Source organism: Eublepharis macularius, chromosome 17 (assembly GCF_028583425.1).
Source record: "Eublepharis macularius isolate TG4126 chromosome 17, MPM_Emac_v1.0, whole genome shotgun sequence".
NCBI lineage: Eukaryota > Metazoa > Chordata > Lepidosauria > Squamata > Eublepharidae > Eublepharis > Eublepharis macularius.
The window spans coordinates 13,729,444-13,747,984 of NC_072806.1; the positions used below are offsets into that span (position 1 = coordinate 13,729,444).

The 18,541-nt window shown below is 46.6% G+C and overlaps 1 protein-coding gene across 1 annotated transcript; it reads right to left on the reverse strand.

Moving 5' to 3' along the window:
• Window positions 1–702: 702 nt before the first annotated feature.
• Window positions 703–18,218, reverse strand: PINK1 (PTEN induced kinase 1). The gene is made up of 8 exons (XM_055002019.1): window positions 17,769–18,218; window positions 15,030–15,320; window positions 12,964–13,067; window positions 11,763–11,945; window positions 11,138–11,301; window positions 6,484–6,611; window positions 4,070–4,306; window positions 703–2,543 (listed from the first exon to the last, which is right to left on the reverse strand). The coding sequence occupies exons 1-8, from the start codon at window positions 18,108–18,110 to the stop codon at window positions 2,259–2,261; spliced, it is 1,734 nt and encodes a 577-aa protein (XP_054857994.1). The 5' UTR covers window positions 18,111–18,218; the 3' UTR covers window positions 703–2,258.
• Window positions 18,219–18,541: the final 323 nt, after the last annotated feature.

Consider the following 18,541-nt stretch of genomic DNA (forward strand, 5'->3'; position numbering starts at 1 on the left):
ATAAGGTCACAGCCTGGGTGGGACTGGTGGATTGACTGTCCCACCTGGAGTACTGGTTTCCTTACTTAAGTCTCTTTTTTTTAAAAAGGCTTTTAAATTTGTGACACTGCAGCTGCCAATTAAAAAATTGGAGCTGATTTTAGAACATTATTTTTTTTAAAAAGCTGGGGTGTCAGGTATTTCCCGCCCCCGCCCCAAAAGTGGAAGGGCTAGTTCCAAACTCTGTCCCCCAACTAACCTCTTGGTTCAGGAGAAATTTGTCAATGTTTAAATGATTCTGGAAAAAAAACCCTCTCATTACTATTCCTAAAGCACTACGGCATTATTTAAGGAAGTTATTTATTTAAGGACGGTGCTCTTAAACGGGCAAAAGGTTCTGAATTAAACCAAAACAACATTTGAATAAACAAAGCAAAGGAAAATAAGTGGCCACATTCAACTCCCGTACTTCTGACGGTAACAAATCAGACAGGAAAACACAGAGGTTTGCCATAAGGTTCTAGAACTTTGTGTCAGGGTGTCCCAGAATTCCCAGTCTTTTCTTTGATGTACCCACTAAAACATGGTAACCCTCTCATCTATTGAGGAAGGCTGTCTATGTTCAAGAGAAGCAGAGGTGGGACTCAGCCTGGGGTGTGCCCCAGAATCTGCCCTCCTTCAGGGCATGAAGTTCTAATTGCAAAACAGAACGCTGAAATCCTCTCAAGCGCAAGAGAATGGGACGTTTTATTGAGCCAAAAGGCTGAAATAATTAACTTCTCCAACAACTGGCAATAAAACACTTTACAGTTCATGAACTATAAGTTCTACTTTAACAAGACCATAAACAGAAGCAAGACTCTAAAGTCAGTCATCTGTAGAACAACACCTCGATATCCTCTCAGGATGAGAAATTATTCTGTAAACCTGGCACAATGCCCAAGTTTAGCAGAATATTCTCTACTCAACGCTGGCTTTCCCATTTCTTTCTTCTGATCTCTTCTCTTCTATCCTTTCCTGAAGACCTGAGCATCCAATCATGCCATCAGCTGAAGTGAGAAGGATCCCAAGGGTAAATGTGCCCAACTCTCCTGGCACATGGCACCACCAGGCTACCAAGTGGCAGCTGCAGTCATCACATGAACTGACTTCCCAAGTAGGTATGGCAGAAAAATGGTCAGCGTTGCAACCCAGAAATCAATTGGGCAGAGCAGTTTTGGGATTTCTGACGCCGCTCAACTTTCCTCTTATTATTTCAAAGCAGTTCTGAAACGCTGTTGTGATAACATCTCTTGGGGGTTCCATGAAGAAATATAAATTTAAATACCTACATTAACCACTGAATAAGGGCATACATTCAACAGTTTGTTTTTTCAGAGGCAAGGAGAGACAGATCAGTTCGCCCTCCTCAGCCAGAAAGCCTTCTCCTTCGCACCTGCAAAAAGCAGAATAATGAGTAAACAGCCCCGTCTGTCTCATGAGAAGGAAGAACCTTACTCATGAGTTGATCAGCTGGCTGCAGCCACCCACTTGGATGAAATCCCCTCCAAATGGCAGATCTTATTTTCTTTTCAGGGTGCAAACCAGCTAATTAGGAAAGGCCCTATTTCAAGTGTGAGGGTGGAAAGAATCTTCCTAGTCAGCGATCTACTTATGAGCCAGAACTGGAATGCAGCGCCTACTCATAAGCAGGTGGGCTGGTAAGGATCTCTTCTAAGCCAGTCGATCCACCCTTTTGGACGGGGTCTGCTCTTGGGAAAGCGAGATTCCTTTTTCAAAAGGAACGACTTTGTAAACAGCATTGATCAAATCCGTGCAGGATTCAGTACTTCAGAAATGAATCCTGGGAAAAACAATGGTATGTGAATGCACCAAAACGGATAGACAATATTCAGATGCCTAAGTGAGATTTTTGATTTCTTTCTGTTTGTGGAAACAAATTCATCTTTAGAATAAAGCACAACTGCACAGTTTTGTTATCATCACTGCTCCACAGACACTCTTGAACTATGACTTCCATTCAAAAAGAAAATAAAGAGACTCTGGTTTAAAAGCAGCAACAGCAAACAAATCACCCCGTTTCTTTGAAAGCTAACAGTAGCAGAGATGGTGACGATTTCTGCAGATAAACCTAACCTGCTCCTTACCTAACCTGCACCTAAAATACTTCACTTCTTGGAAGCTGCTTTTCGCCTAAAGTATGTCTAGGCTTGCAAAAGAAAGGGAGCTGTGTCTAGCTAAGTGCTTTTAGTGGAACATCAAGAAAGTACACCGAAGGCTCAAGAGAAGCAGATGGCAGCTCGTCCTGTCCCAACTTTTCTCCAGGAGTGAAGCAAGGCAGCTGCCTCCCAGAGATCTTCGTACTCCAGGTTCGCCAAGAAGCATTTCTTCAGCTTGGTTTCGACCCGGTTTCCGTCTCCAAGTCCATCCATCAACAAGGTGGCCGCTGATTGGTGAAGAAGCCAGCCAATCATCTTGTCGAGTCTCAGGTCCTTGAGGCTGAGAATACCTTCACCCCACAGGCTCAGATGAAATATGTTGGCCGCAACTCTGGCCGAGAGTCTCTGGAAGAGGAAGAGAAATGGAGCATGAATGGGCTGAACTGAAATTGCGGGAGTAGTGGATAGGGTTGCTGGACTGCAATCGGGGAGACCCAGAATCAAGTTCCCCACTTGGTCATCAGGCTCACTGGGTAACTTTGGGCCAGTCCCTCTCTTTCAGTCTAACCTACCTCACAGGGGCGGTTGCTGGGAGGATAACGAGGAGGAGAACAATGCATGCTGCACTGAGCTGGGGGGGGGGTGGGGGGCGGCGAGAAAGGGAGGAATAAAAATCTCTAACATTTTTCAGGCAGGCATCTGTGCTATGCTGTTTTCTGGCCTCTGACTGCAAATGCACTCCATTTGGGAATGTTAAGGGGGAAATTTCTTTAAAAGTACTCTGCGTTCAGATTACATTTCCCAACAGCTGTCACTCACAAGTAATCAATTTACAAAAATAGTGATCCATAAAGATTAATGAGTTTTATTTACAATAAAACCCAGATGCAGTGCCATGTTCCGACACATGCATAAATATCAGCCATAGCAGAGAATCTTATATACTTTCCAAAGTTAACTGTTTACAGAAAAGAGATAAAAAATGTTATACAAAACTAGATACAATTCTTCAGGATCAAATTCTTCAAGAGACATGACACAAAACAAGTCTGATTGACAAGACAGTAAACTCTCTCTGTAGTATAAACATGCTCCATGTCTGGTGCCACACAGGAATTTGGGGTGTCTTCCCGAGAGGGTGCTGCTTATCCAAGCTAAATTCTTGAGTACAAAGTCAAAACAAGAGCGATACTGTCCTTACAATAGGGCTTTCTAACCTTACTTAACCGCAGTGTCAGAAGGAATCTGCTTACAAATAATAACTTTTGCCTTCTGTGCAACAGGTCAACTCCAATAAATGCTCATACATAGGTCTTTTAGAATAGGAGTCATAGAAATTCCCTAACAGAGAACACTGCTGGAGATCACTATGAAGGACCAGTTTCAGAGATGCATGCTTATCACGTGGGGCACCGCAACATACATCTGATGGCCCAGCCTGCTCCAAAGACTATTACAAACTATTGCTATAGTTTGTATTAAAAGGGCTCTACAATACAGAACGGTCATGGGAGCAAATCTCTAGCCCAGGGATCCCTAATCTTGTTGAGCCTGTGGGCCCTTCTGGATTTTTAGAAGTGGATGCCATCATAAATTGGCTGCCAAGGTGTGTGTGGGCTTGTGGTTACACACAAAATGGCTGCCAGGTGGCTGGGTTGATCACAAATGGCCGGGAGGTTCAAAGATAAGCATCCTCCTATGATGGAGGCAGCAGTTTCTGAATGGGTGATCTCTACAGATGCAAAGGGGTCATTTGAATCACCTTCTGTTGAAGTGAGGTGGAGGAAAGCCAGGACTTTCCTTTGGGGGAGAAGCAAGCAGGCGCCAGGCTCTAGCCCCTTATGCTATCTGGGGATCAGAGTGCTTCTGGATTGGTGCAACCCTTGCTGAGAATGGGGGCACCTGGAAGTGCTCCAAGAAAGCATTCTCACCTTCTTGGGGTCTCGGCAAAGCAGCGCCCTGACAACCTTCCTAACTTCAAGGGGCGTCCTCTCTGGCAAGGGCGGCAGCTCCTCCTCACGGTAGCTCCTGCTTTCAAGGGATGATTCCCCGTTGCCGTAGAAAGGGTTACGTGCCCCAAGGATTTCGTATGCGATCGCTCCAACTGCCCAGACGTCTGTTTTGGTGTAATCGATCACAACGCCTGGACCGGGGGAAGCTGTGAGCACCTGCAGAGGGAAAAGGCAAAGGGAGGGAATGTACAAATGGAACGAAGAACAGAAACTCAGTTCTGATGTAACCTGGGATCTGTCTGAACCCAACTAATGACCCAGACTCAAAGAGGACATTGTCATGTCCCAGGAGGAAATGGAATCAGGGACCTCTCAGGGTCTCATGAGCTCCTAATCTCCACGTGGGGATGATGGACTCCAGCATGGAAGGAACTCCCCTATCCAAGGAGGACCAAGCAACCAGCAGTCAAGACCGCCATCATCCCATTGTCAACCTGAGCCCCCGAAGCTTCCCCGATTTGCCAGTCTTTATTTATTTACACCACTTTTCTCCCCCATGGAGTCCCAAAGCGGCTTATGACATCCTCCTCCTCTCCTCCATTTTATCCTCTCCACTACCCTTAAGCTGAGAGAGCACGGCCAGCCCAAGATCAGCCAGCAAGCTACTGTGGCAATGCGGGGATTTGAACTGGGGGCTCACAGATCCAAGGACAACACCGCAACCACTACATGGCACACTGTCTCTCCCTTGCCTCCAACTCAGAGTGCAGCTTCTTTAAGAGAGCCTCATTAGGCGACGGAGGGGTGGGGCATTGAGGCAGCCTTGAATCTCACCCCCCCCCCCAAGAACATAAGACATGCCCTGCTGGATTGGACCAGTTGTCCATCTAGTCCAGCATCCTGTCTCACACAGTGGCCAACCAGTTCCTCTGGAGGGCAAATAATAGGCCATAGAGGTCAAGACCAACCTCCCGGCACTGGTATTTAGAGGTTGCCTGCCTCTGAATGTGGAGGTTCCCTTTAATCATCACTGCTAGGTGCCACTGATAGACCTCTCCTCCACAACTCTGTCTGTAATGATTTCAAGTAAATGTGTGCATGTATCTTTAAATGCTTGGTGTGAGGTATGTGAAGAGTGGGGGTTGAAAGAGAGGGATGAGTGAGTGATATGACTGGTTGATGACTGAGAGTGTGGGCGGAGTGAAGGCAGTTTAGACTGAGAGTGAGGAAAGCAAGGTTGGAGTCAGAAGAAAGCAGGCTAGCTGTGTGCTGCCTGAGTATGTGGAAGTGTTTATGAGAGAAATATAACCTGTGTGGAACCTGATCTGAGCATGTTTGTGAAAGGACACTCAGTCAGGGAAAGAGAGGCCAGCCGTGTGCTGCCTGAGCAGGTTTAATATTTCTGTGATAGGAGTTAGAGAAAGAGAGGCTGGCTGTGTGCTGCCTGAGGAGTTTTAAGCATTTCCGTGGTAGAAATGTTGAGTCAGAGAAAGAGGCTAACTGTGTGTGAAGCCGTAGAAGAGATCTGTATGAATGAGTTTAAATGAAGTAAATTTAAGAACTGAGAACTACTTTTATGAAACCGATACGCTTCTTGACCAAATAAAAGTTTATTTTGTTTTGTTATATCCCAGAGTAGCTGTCATTGCTATATCCTATTCCTATCCTCACGGCCACATAGAACCACGAAGGAGCCTGACGCTTAGGCACGTTACAAAAAGGAAAACTTAAATAAAATATCTTGGAATATAATATTCCTGGTGGCAGCAAACTACCCAGAGGGTGTTAAGGGAAAGATTAAAGGCAAAATCTACCCAAAAGAAAGTAAAGGTCGTAACACTGTCCAATCCCCTTTTAAAGCTGCCTATGCCTGTGGCTGTCACTGCATCCTTTGGCAGCTAATTCTACATCTGAATCACTCTTCCCTTTTGTCCGTCCTGGATCTACTGCCCATCAGCTTCATTGGATACCCTCGAGTTCTAGTACTTGGGGAGAGGGGAACATCCTCTCTGTCCACTCTCTCTACCGCATGCATAATATCATAAACCTAAGGCCAGGCGGTTGGTGAAATAAGTCACCTGCCTGGCAGGCATTCAAGTCCAGCAGCTCCTGTGGCTAACCAACATCCTTCTTGCCCCTTGTTGTCCTTCTCATACCAGCTCTAGCATGGACCTTCAGCTTCAGTCTCTGCTGCCTCCACACATTGCCCTGAAGGTATCCAACAGCCAAGGAAGGACACCAGCTATCTCTGAAGCTTCCAATTTACTTACTTGCTTCAGCCTGTGTCTGTGTCACCCATCAAGCCCCATTCCGTTCCTAGAAGCCTACACTGCAGCATGGTGTGCAGAGGTGCTGGGTCCCCATAAGCAGCCCCGAAGAGAGGAAGAATTTACCTCCGGTGCCATGAGGCAGCTGTTGCCACCACGATCCACGTACCAGCTGGTAAAAGGCAATTTCAAACCAATTTTGTCATCAGCCAAACAGCAGCCGAAATCTGTGATCACCAGCCACGGACATCCCGCTGCAAGCAATGGAAAGAGAACAGAACTGATTTCCAGGCAGGCGCACAGGGCAGCTGGGCACACAGATTTTGCCTTAGAATAATAATAATAATAATAATATTTGATTTATATACCGCCCTTCAGGACAACTTAATGCCCACTCAGAGCAGTTTACAAAGTTTGTCATTATTATCCCCACAACAAAACACCCTGTGAGGTGGGTGGGGCTGAGAGAGCTCCAGAGTGCTGTGACTAGCCCAAGGTCACCCAGTGACCTTGGGCTTCAAGTGGAGGAGTGAGGAATCAAACCTGGCTCTCCAGATTAGAGTTCTGCACTTTTAACCACTACACCAAACTGGCTCTCAGGGCACTCCCTCTGGAAACCGGTTTCCCATGCAAGTCCCACTAAGATTTTTGGGAGCAACGCAGGAGCACATGAGTTCAGTGGAGGCTGTGGAGGAGTCTTTAACAGAACACTGCTCTCCAAATGTTTGCTTACCAATGATGACATATGGTCGTGTGTGTGTTACATGCCATCAAACTGCTTCCGACTTAAAGGAAACCCTTGAAATTAATGACCACCAAACATACTATCATTGACAGACTTGCTCAGGTCTTGCAAATTATAGGCCATGGCCGCCTGTATTGAATCAACACATCTCATGTTAGGTCTTCCTAACAATAATACATATTTGATTTCCATTCTTCTCTACAAGAATACGCAAGCTTTTGAACCGCACAGAATTCTTGCACAGACCATTTCATAGATAAACAGAGTTCCCTGCCCCCTTTGCTGGTCCCTGAGAGATTAAAAAATCAGGGTGTGCCCCATCTTGCCTCAAGTAAAGTAAAGTAGGCATGCCAGCCACAAAAACTCCACTGCCTGAAGGCCGGACCCTTTTTTCGGCACAGCAATCCAGGTAGACTGGGCCATCATGTTATGAATGAGGGTTAAAAACTTGGATTACGTGGCAGTCACTGTCAGGAATCCAAACCCTTCATAGAATAAAGGCAGGCAACCTGCCTTGGTTATCATTTGTGGTGTTGATAATCAATGCCTATATCAGGGGAACCAAAACTTCTCCCCCCCCTCCCCCCAAGCCAAATTCTGTAATTGAACCCTGTCTGTCTATTTTGGCATCATTTATTTCTATGACTGTTAAACACCCAGAGAGCCTACAAGGTACCAAGCTTCTTTCTGTAACCACATGGACTAGAAACTTGCTTGAAAAAAAAAGAAAGAGGAACACTGAGATTCTTGGGGCGCTGAATTCTGCAACAAAACCCCACACTTGTACAGTGCTGTCAGGGATATGTAGAAGAAAGCCCGAGTTAGAATCTTTTCTAGTGGCTTTCATCATCACACTAAAGAGCATTTTTTAAAAGAAGCAGGGCCAATTGGGGCCACCATCTGCGGGGCTGTTAATTACTTACCCCTGACTGCTCTTCCTTGTTGCCTGTCCATTCGAGTCTCCGTCAGGCTGAGAGATGACTCTGGTAATTAAAACCTCACTTACTGAGGCTGGCAGCCGAAAATAACACGGCCAAAAGTGCTTTGGGCTTTAACAGACTGTTTCTTTTGCACTGGTTATCGCTTAATGCTTAATAACCCTGAAGCTCTGAGTTATTGGCCTATTTGCACTGCAGGACTTCTAAGACAGCTGCTGTGCAGCTAGGGAAACCGCAGCTAGCAGAGATTAGGGGCTGGAAGAAAATACAGCTTCAAATCTGACACCGTTGGGGGCTGAAATAAGAGGTCAGATCGAGAGGTCAGGCCGGTCGGGTCTTCTCTACTATTGCTTGTCTGTATTTGAATCCTGGAGTGGTGGAGAGTGCCCTCAAGTCAGAGTTGACTTATGGCGACCCCTGGTGGGGTTTTTATGGCAAGAGACTAACAGAGGTGGTTTGCCATCGCCTGCCTCTGCAACCCTGGTCTTCGTTGGAGGTCTCCCATCCAATTACTGACCAAGGCCAACCCTGCTTAGCAGCCAGTTTGGTGTAGTGGTTAAGAGCACGGGACTCTAATCTGGAGAGCCGGGTTTGATTCCCCACTCCTCCACTTGAAGCCACCTGGGTGACCTTGGACGAGTCACAGCTCTCTCAGAGCTCTCTCAGCCCCACCCACCTCACAGGGTGATTGTTGTGGGGTAATAATAACATACTTTGTAAACCGCTCTGAGTGGGCATTAAGTTGTCCTGAAGGGTGGTATATAAATCAAATGTTATTATTATTATTATTATTCTGAGATCTGACGAGATCAGGCTCACCTGGGCTATCCAGGTCAGGGTGTATTCAAATCCTACAATTTCCACAAAGACCACCAGCCCAATCCATCCCTAAGACACATCCCATCCCATATCTGCATGGCCCGCCCAAGGCATTATGGTGAAAATCCCCCTCCACAGTTTTTGTGCTCCTGGTGGGCTCTAGTTCAATCAGCATTGTTCATTAAAGGAAGTTTGGGTCTGTTGCCTCCCTATCTTATCAAAGCCTGAAACATCTTGCTCTCTCACCCTCTTTTTCGCAAAATCCAACCTGATGAAGAGTTCTGGAGAACTCAGAAGCTTGCATACCATTTTGTTATATAGCGTTGGTCGATCACAATAAAAGGTATTCCGTGGCTTTTGTGTTTGGCTTTTGCTTTGGATCAAGGCAGCTAACTGAAATCTTCCCTGCTCTGCCACCCTTAAAATTTAATGACCATTATGTTAACTGTGCTTATATGCCACTTTTCTAGACAGATTAGTGCCCCACTCAGAGCTGTGAACAAAGCCTGTGTTGTTATTATCCCCGCAGTACAGCTGGGGAGCCGGGCCTAAGAGAAGAGGCTCACCCAAAGCCACCTACTGCGATCATGGTAGAAGTGGGATTCGAACTAGCCGAGTGCTGATTCGCAGCTCAACCACTTAACCACTATGCTACAGCAGCTCTCTTTGCACTCAAATTTGCATGCAAAATCCACAGCCTGCAGAAGCTGGCTTACCCAGCCTCATTTCTGGGCAGCCTCAAATGCCCTGAAAAGAGTCCTGATGCTAAGCTAAAAACCGGGCATCAAGGGGGAAGCCTGTCTGCTTTGCTAGGTTTCATGACTGACCTGGAAAAACGCGTGCTCTCTCTAACTATTTACTCTCAGACTTGAGGCCTGCTATTATAGCTCTGAGAGATCTTGGGAAAATGAAAACCTATGGCAAACGTATTTGCCAGGGTTTGGGGCTTTGTTTGACTTCCAAGATTATACCACCCCAGCAGTATATGTGATGTTGGAGGAGGAAGACTAATGCTGTCCCCTTTTCAGGTTTTAGAGGGGGACAAACCAGAAAGTTAGAATTACAGCGAGGACATGGATCTGTTTACTCTTTGTAATTTACTACTCGGGCTATATCCTTTTTTTAAAAAAAATATATTTTATTTTAAACAACAGTTCAATACCCTGGCTATATCCTTTGACGTGTGGATTGCTATTCTCAGGACTTCCTCCTCATGACATCTCATATTCAAGTCTCTCTCACCTTGGTGTGTGTTGGTCAAGTATAGGGAGAAGCATTGTTAGCCGGAAAGCATAGTTTTAAGAGACAGAGCCAGCGGAGATCACTCCTCAGAGGGTTAGTTAATTTCATGTTTGCCTCCCCTAAGGCTCTGTTAATTTCACCTCTCTAGTCTAAAACTGTGTGGGATCACAATCAGAGGGCAGCAAGGAATGGAAATGGGCTGGAGCTGCCTTCCAGAGTTGGGCTTGGACCTGGAGAGGTTGTAATAGGCTGAAGTTTCACAGCCCCTTCACACAGCTCCAGTGTATAGAAAAGTGTTTGCCCTGCTGCCAGCTCTGTCTTTTTAAACCACCCTTCCTGGCTACTATTGCATCTCCCAACACATGTTCTTCACGTTTCAGATGTCTTGTGTAGAGAGACCGTCCCTCTCTTTATCACAATCTCCTTCTCTCCTCACTATTTATTTATTTATTTGTTTATTTATTTATGTCATTTATATTCCACCTTTCTCACTGAGACTCAAGACGGATTACCATCTTGCACGATGGATGAGGACTCATCCTACCATCCAGTGCCATCCTTAAGATTAGACAGAAAGATAATCTATCCTCTTTCCTATCAAGTATGGAGTTCCTACAATAAAGAACTCTCATTTCTTTTCTAAACCGTAACTAAGCAAGTGTAAGTTTTGTTATCTTCTCTCTCATGCACACCAGCCAAGCAAAGCTCCTACACCCACACACTCTTCCTTGTAAACACTGCAACTCTGCTAATACATTGTACAGACAGGCTCTTGCCCCAAGAAGCTTCCAATGTGAAACAAACAGTGAGGAGAACAAGAGATGCAGGAGAATGAAAGGCATGGAGAGGGAGGAGTTCATGTGAGCAAAGAGACTGAGGAACTATGGCAGAAAACTCTATGGAAAAGGTGGGCTTAAAGGAGGGATTTGCAAGAAGCTTTGCTGCACTCAGATGTTCCAGAAGGGAGCTGCCCAGATAGGGGGCAGCAAAGGTGAATGGGTGGAGTTGTTTCAGGGAGCAGGAAACAGGAACGTACCAGGATCAAATTCGATAAGGATGTTGTCGGACTTCAAATCCCTGTGAGCCACTCCTTGTCGCACGAGGTGGTCTACCCCTTCCAGTAACTGCAGGATCATCATAGTGCTCAGGCGGACGTCAGGATTCCTCTCGCGGAGATACTGGCGCAGAGTATAGGGATAGCTGAACAGGAAAAGTGAGAAGGAAGATCACTGCAGATGAAAACCCAAGCCTGGCTGAATGGGAAGACGTTTCTATCTCACCTCACTTTTGGACGCTGTCCTTACACCCTGACCTCCGAAACTGGGAAATCAGGAATAAGCACATGTATCTCTGCCCAGAGAATGATGGAAGGTGCTCAGTGGGGAGGGGGGGGCAGATTTCCTGAAGCACAGGGTTGCGGGGAGGATACAACATGTTGGATATGGCATCTGTGTGTATGTCCTTACAAGAGTAAAGGCAGGGGGGAAACAGCACTGCACTAGCTCCTACTTGAAGGTAGGTCTCAGTGCAGCCCGACACAATCCAGATTCACTCTTCATGGAAGCACAGGCTCAACTGTTCTTCAAAATCATGACGGCTAGAAGCTTGGTGCCCTTACAGACATGCTGAACACACACCACCTTGCTCTCTTCTTGACTTACTTTTTCATCACCAGGAAGAGTGTGCGGCTGTGTCCGATTCCAGAGGGATTCAGAGTGGCAGGGAGAACATCTGGGTAGTCTACCGTTGCGCCAGGGAGCAGTGGGACGCGAGATGTGAAGGCTCGGAGCACCTGGATGATGTTTGGATGGGGCTCCAGCAGCTTCTTACCAAAGCCAGGTTTCCTGTTTCAAGATGATTCATTTATCACCGGGACAGCATTTTTTTTTTCTATTTGCAAACCCCGATGGGTTGGCATGCCTGAGAACCCTCCAAGGCCCACAACCTCCCAGGGCTAAGCTACAGGATACATTTGTTTACGAGTAGCCTCCAGGTTACCACTTTAATCAGATCATTTCAGGTGGGTGGCTGTGTTGGTCTGTAGTAGAAAAGCAAGATCTGAGTCCAGTAGCTCCTGAGAGTTTCTCTACACAAGACAACTTACACTGGGACGCTCAAGTGATTTACTTTCTGTGTTGTCTCATATTCTGCCTTCCTAGCAGTGCACGTGTATCCACAACAGGAGATCTTTCACTTGAGCATTCCTGTGTAAGATGTCTTGTGTAGAGAGACTCTTAGAGACCAACTCGATTTTTAAGGTCTGAGAGCCAAAGTTCCCTTCCTCAGACGAATCAGAGTCACACATCAATCACAAAACTGTCACTTTATAAGTCAGAGAAGCTTACTTTGCTGACAGGGCAACATAGGAAGAGGAAGGCGGGTCCTGCTTCCTCTCTCTCTGCCTTTTCCCTGAGCCTAAAGAATCCCCATTGGGAAGTTATTTGCATAACTTTGCAGCTGCAGCTCTGAAACCATGCAAATAACTTCCCTCTGGGAATTGACCCAGTCCTGAACTAGAACACTTCTTGCCTCCTAGAAGGCAAACCAGTAAGTCACCCATTCCAGAATAACTGCAGGGAGAAGATACAAAACCTTTCTCCAATCTCCTTTGGTGCTGGGATGAGTGGGGGAGGACTGTAACTGTTTCAAGATGGTACAGCTGCAGAAGCCATGACACCCCCCCACACACACCTCTTTCTAGTTCTTGAAGATTACCTTTTGGGAGTCATGAATCTTTTTGAGAAAAAAATCCAGAACTAGCTCATTGAGAGCAGCTGTCGACATTTCCTTAGTACCATTTTGTTTCCCTCAATGCAGAACTTAAATGATTTGGGGTATAAGTTGACTATTGTTCAATCCTACCTGGGGCATGTGACAGCTCCGAATTCTCCAGACAACGCAGAGCCCCGGGCCGGAACGAGCTCCTGTGACATGGTGCGGAGGATGGCTTCGCTTGAGGAACCAGCCTAGGCAAGCAAGAATGGAACGGAAGGAACTTGTTTCTTTGGGTTCAGATTCAATCTATCCTAAGCTAAATCCCTTCTACTATACATAGGCTGAGCCCTCGCTCCAAACCCCCTCCCCTCTTCAAGCATCTTTCTTTATTTGGATCAAGACTTGCATTGATTTTTAATTGCCTTAAGTGGCTTTGGGAGCTATTTTGGGGACCGGAAGTGGGATAAAATTTAGTGTTATGTTCTGTCAAGTCAGAGCCAGTTTGGTGTAATGGTTAAGAGCGCGGGACTCTAATATGGAGAAACGGGTTTGATTCCTCACTCCTCCACTTGAAGCCAGCTGGGTGACCTTGGGCCAGTCACAGCTCTTTCAGAGCTCTCTCAGCCCCACCCACCTCACAGGGTGATTGTTGTTGTGGGGCTAATAATAACATACTTTGTAAACGGCTCTGAGTGGGTGTTAAGTCATGCTGAAGGGCGGTATATAAATCGAATATTATTACTATATTATTATTCCAACTTATGGCAACCCTGTGACCCTGTGAATGAAAGACCTCCCAAATGACCTATTGTTAACAGACTTGCTCAGCTCTTGCAAACTTTGCAGGACATGGACAACCAGAATTCTGTAGAGGCTCATCGCAAGGACATCGCAAACAAATCCTAATTTGTTCACACCGGCTGAGCCTCAAATGTGTTCAAAGTGAATGCACTTCACACCATGCGCAAGCTGCCTTCCTTCCTCCTCCCCTTGCACATGGATCCATGACTGAAGACTTCCTTATTTAGGAAGCTTTCATTCCAGCTGCAATTTGTTAGGATGTCTAAATGTGGCGAGCCTTAACTACGGATACTTTCTCAGTAACCGGGTTTCTAAACCAGGATTTAAATGTGGTTGAGAATCTGGGCTTGCAGGCAAGTAAACCACCCCCAAATCTCTTAAAATTCAGTTATCACCACAAATCGTAACCAGGAACTGATCAAAGAAATTCCACACTAGAAGAAGAGGAATGGAGAGAACAAGCTCTCTTTGGAAGAAGGCACCCCATTTTGACCCCCAAAGAGAGATTTCATTCTCTCTTGTGTGAATCAAACCCACAATTCTTGATTTATGCACCATTTAGTATCCCCGCCCCCACCAACCAACACAAAAAACATGAGCATAAGAAGAAACTAAATGAAGAACATTAACTTATGAATTTTAAGGGTCTGGAATCAGATTCTCTGTGCACTGTAGCAAATCCCACTTTGCCATGCAAGCTTGTTCGGTGGCCTTGGGCCATCACTCTCTGCTTAATCTACTCTGCAAGGTTGGTGTGAGAAGACAGAGGAGGTGAGAAACACGTTGGAAGCTGCTTTGGATTCCCACTGGGGAGAACAGCAAGGTACAGTATCTAAATAAATAAAGTGGAATAATTCGTTAGCCACTGACTCTAATTTTCCAGATATTCTTTTTGGGTTCACAGTAGGTGATGAATCAGTTACATAAGACTATTGCTCTGTTCCCTATCTATTTACTTCACTTCTACCCTGCCTTTCTCCCCAATGGTGACCCAAAGCAGCTGACATCATTCTCCACTCCAGCAGTTTATCTTTACAACAACCCTGTGAGGTAGGTTAGCAGAGAGTGACTGGCCCAAGGTCACCCACTGAGCTACTGTGGCAGAGTGGGAATTCGAACCTGGGTCTCTCAGATCTTAGTCCAACATTCTAATCACTACACCACATCAAGTTGCTCTTTATATTTTCTTCTCTCCAGATCATCCCAAACCATCACAGAAAAAACACACATCCTAGCAGCAACACTGGGCTGGCTTCCCTAGGATGCGTTTTAGATAGGCCTTAACTAATGCATAATTTGACTTATCTCCAGTTTTTTTCCTACTTTCTACCTTTTTTAAAAGCAGAGATTTCTGAAGTAAACTTTCCATTCAAAGACTTTCCTAAGAAGCAAACCCAAGGCCAGATCCTCACCGAAATGTTCCACATCATCTTGATAGCCAGTGGGAAGCCAGCTCTCCAGTAGCGAGCTTGGCGAGCATCCAGGGCCTGGATGCCTGAACCATCACGACAATCACAATCTTCAGAGTTTTGTTCCTCGTTTGCTTTGTCACAGGCGGAGAAAGGAATTGTTGCTTCGTACACGGCAGCACTGCAGCCTTTACCAATGGGTTGGCCTATAGAGTACTCTTCCAGTTTGAAACCCTGCCGGCGGAATAAGCCCAAGGGGTCTTTCTTGGTCCCGTTCCTCCGGATAAATATCGTCTGGGGGGTGGGGAAGCGACAACAGATGATGCAGGTTAAATAAATTATGCTTATAGTATTTTTTTCCCCATGAACTCTCTGCTGGTGCCAAAAAGCTGATGCCAAAGGGGAAGGCCTGTCCCATCACAATCTTCCTTGCCATAACTTACAGGCAGAAAGTATCAAGATGGACCCAGGCCAGGGTGATACATCCCACCCAGCCAGATATTTCAGGGATATCCACAAGCTGGACATGAAAACAAGAGCCCTCCTGTTATTGCTTGTCCAACTTACGTTCAGAGATACACTGCCTCTGAACATGGAGGTTCTATCTACTTATTATGCAAAACAGCCATCGAGCACTCTACTGTCCGTTAATTTTTCCAGTCCCCTTCCCAAACCCATCTGAAACAGCGGCCATCTCTGTAGCTTGTGTAGTGGATTCCATAAGTCAATTATGTGCTTTCTGAAGTATTTGACGGAGGTAGGTGACACAGGCAAAAAGAAGCTAAGCCTAGGCCTAAGGATCCAACATCTGGGGCTCAGAGGTATGCTGCCTCTGAAGACGGAGGCTCCACTGAGCTATCTCATATAACAGCTAGGTCTAATCTTTACTATATTCTTTCTAAAAAAAAAAAACCCTGGTATCTGTAACCATATCTGGTGTCAGCCAGTTCCTTAAGCAGTGTGAAAAAGTTCTTCCTTCTAAAGCCATCTAAGAAATTGGTCTCCATTGCCACCAATGTAGCAGAGAGTTCCATAAATTCATTACATGTTAGGCTAAGTTTTTTCCTCTTTTTTCATGGAGGATTCAAACCTGGGTCTGATTCTCTAGCCATTACACCATACTATGTATGGCTTTCAGTTTTCAAAGCACTTCATGCACATTAACTTTCTGTCCTTACAATTCTGTAAGTTATACCAGCATTATCATACCCATTTTGCAGGGGGTGGGTGCATGGCTTGTGTAAGGGCACATAGGGAGTGTGTGGTGGAGGTGGGACCTTCCAGAATACAGCTAATTCTCTTAGCTGCTTCATATAACACCAATTCCCCATGGCACCAAATGGTTAAATGGATCCTCCATGTTTGAAGGCAGTATACCTCTGAATACCAGCTGTTGGGGGGAGCAGTAACACTGCATGTATTGAATAAATAAACAGAGTCCCTTTTTATGATTTGTCAACTCAAATGTTCCAAAAATATTAACTACAGGAGTTGGGGGATCAAAAGCTGTTCACCATGAGAGAAGTGGAGCCTTCATGTTTGGAGGCGGTCTACCTCCAACTACCCAAATGCTAGGGATAAACAGCCAAGTAGGGCTGTTGACTTCAAGCCTTGCTTATTTATTTTTTATTTATGTTATTTATAGTCTGCCTTTCTCACTGAGATTCAAGGCGGATTACATACTGTGAGTTAGCACAGTCAAATTCCAGGACATTTCAATAAACAGTGTAATAGGATCTATAAATCTGCAAAGATTTAAAACCAGTAGAAATCTAATTATGGTCTTCCCTTGGGTAGCTGCTTTGGGAAACAGGGTGCAACCTATCAATTGGTTTATTTTGAAAGATTGGATGGCCCCTAGCCTGGGATACCTTGATTCTGCAGGGCTTTTAAAATTATTATTCCCCTACCCTTTGGCCATAGGAAACGTGTGCCAATTAATACTGGGGGGACCTTTCCCGAGGAGGAAGGTTTCCAGTAAATGCCCCAACTATGATTGCCAACTCTGGGTTTGGAAATTCCAGGAAAATTGGAATGGAGTCTACGGGAGGATGAGGTTTGTGGAAAGGAAGGAGCGCAACATGCGATGTAATGTACGGTTGCCAACTCTGGGACTGGAAAATCCACGAGATTTGAGGCATGGAGCCTAGAGAGGACAGGGTTTGGTGGGACCTCAGTGGGGTATAATGCCATACAGCCCACCCTCCAAAGCAATCAGTTTCTCTGGGGCAAATTGTCTCTAATCTGATCATCTGTAATTCCAAAAGATCTCCAGGCCTAGAGATCTTGGCAGCCCTAGGAAGGTCTTCAGTGGGTATAATGCCGCAGTGGCAGAAAGCGTTGCCAGCCTCCAGGTGGTAGCTGGAGCTCTCCTGGAATTACAACCGATCCCCAGGCCACAGAGATCAGTTCCCATGGAGAAAATGGCTGCTTTGGAGGGTGGACTCTATGGAATTATACTATGCTGAGGTCCTTTCCCTCCCCAACCCCTGCTTTCTCCAGGTTTCACTCCCCAAATCTCCAGGAATTTCCCAACTTGGAGCTGGCAACCCTAGTGGCAAAGTCCACCCTCCAAAGCTGCCATTTTGTCCAGGGAAACTGATTTATGTCGCCTGGAGATCACTTGTAATTCCGGGAGATCACCAAGCCCCACCTGGAGGTTGGCAACGACAGCCCACTCTCCTACAGGCCCCAAACTCCCCCCGTCGCCATGGCAACGCGGCCTCGTCCGCTCTCCCGCACCTGGATGTCCTTGCAGGCCTCGTCCGCCTGCCGCTGCTCAGCCAGCGCCGGCTCCAGCAACGCCAGCCCGAGGCTCAAGGCTAAGCCGAGGCGTCGGCGGTGGTGAGGGCCAGCGGAGAGGCGGACGGCCGCTTGCCGCAACGGCATCCGCCGGAGGCCGAGGCGATCCGCGGCCTCGCGTAGAAAGCCCGGCGCGCGGGCGGGCGGCAGAGGCGCCTGCTGGCGGAGGAGAACGGCCCGAGGCGGCGGCGGAGCCGGAATGGGAGGCCCCCCGCCGAGCCAGCGCGACAGCAGCCCCCGGCCCAGCCGCAGCCCCTTGCCCAGCGTTTGCCGCAGCGCCATCGCGGAAGGTCAGCCGCGCTCCGGGCCTGGCCCGGCTTGTCAGTCAGTCGGCCGCCGCCTCCCCGCCGGCGCTTCTGGCTGTCGGCCGCGGCTCGGCTCGTTGTGACGCCGGACAGCCGGGCGAGGCGGGGCAGAGGCTGGCTGGGGAGCGGGTGGCGCTCTCGGGAGGCCAAGCCGCCTCGGAGGTTTTCGCCCTGGCCGTGCCAGAGTGCCCTTGACCATGTGCAGAGTTCCCACTCAGTAGCCTGACTGTATCGGTTAGGACAGTTATAATTTGAGGTTGCCCTCTTCTTTATATTCATACCTTGATTAATAAAACTATATAATATTGTTATAGAATAATATTTAGATTAAAATATCAATTATCGAATATAATATATGTTAATAATATGTTATTTTATATATATTCTATAATTTCTATATTCCACAAT

Excerpts from the sequence above, each read along its gene's own strand:
- PINK1 (XM_055002019.1), bottom strand. The coding sequence starts at position 18,110 with ATGGCGCTGCGGCAAACGCTGGGCAAGGGGCTGCGGCTGGGCCGGGGG. Across the intron at positions 11,302-11,762 it reads CTCTTCCTGGTGATGAAAAA|CTATCCCTATACTCTGCGCC; the intron begins GTAAGTCAAGAA and ends TTTCCTGTTCAG. Across the intron at positions 4,307-6,483 it reads GCTGCCTCATGGCACCGGAG|GTGCTCACAGCTTCCCCCGG; the intron begins GTAAATTCTTCC and ends TTCCCTCTGCAG.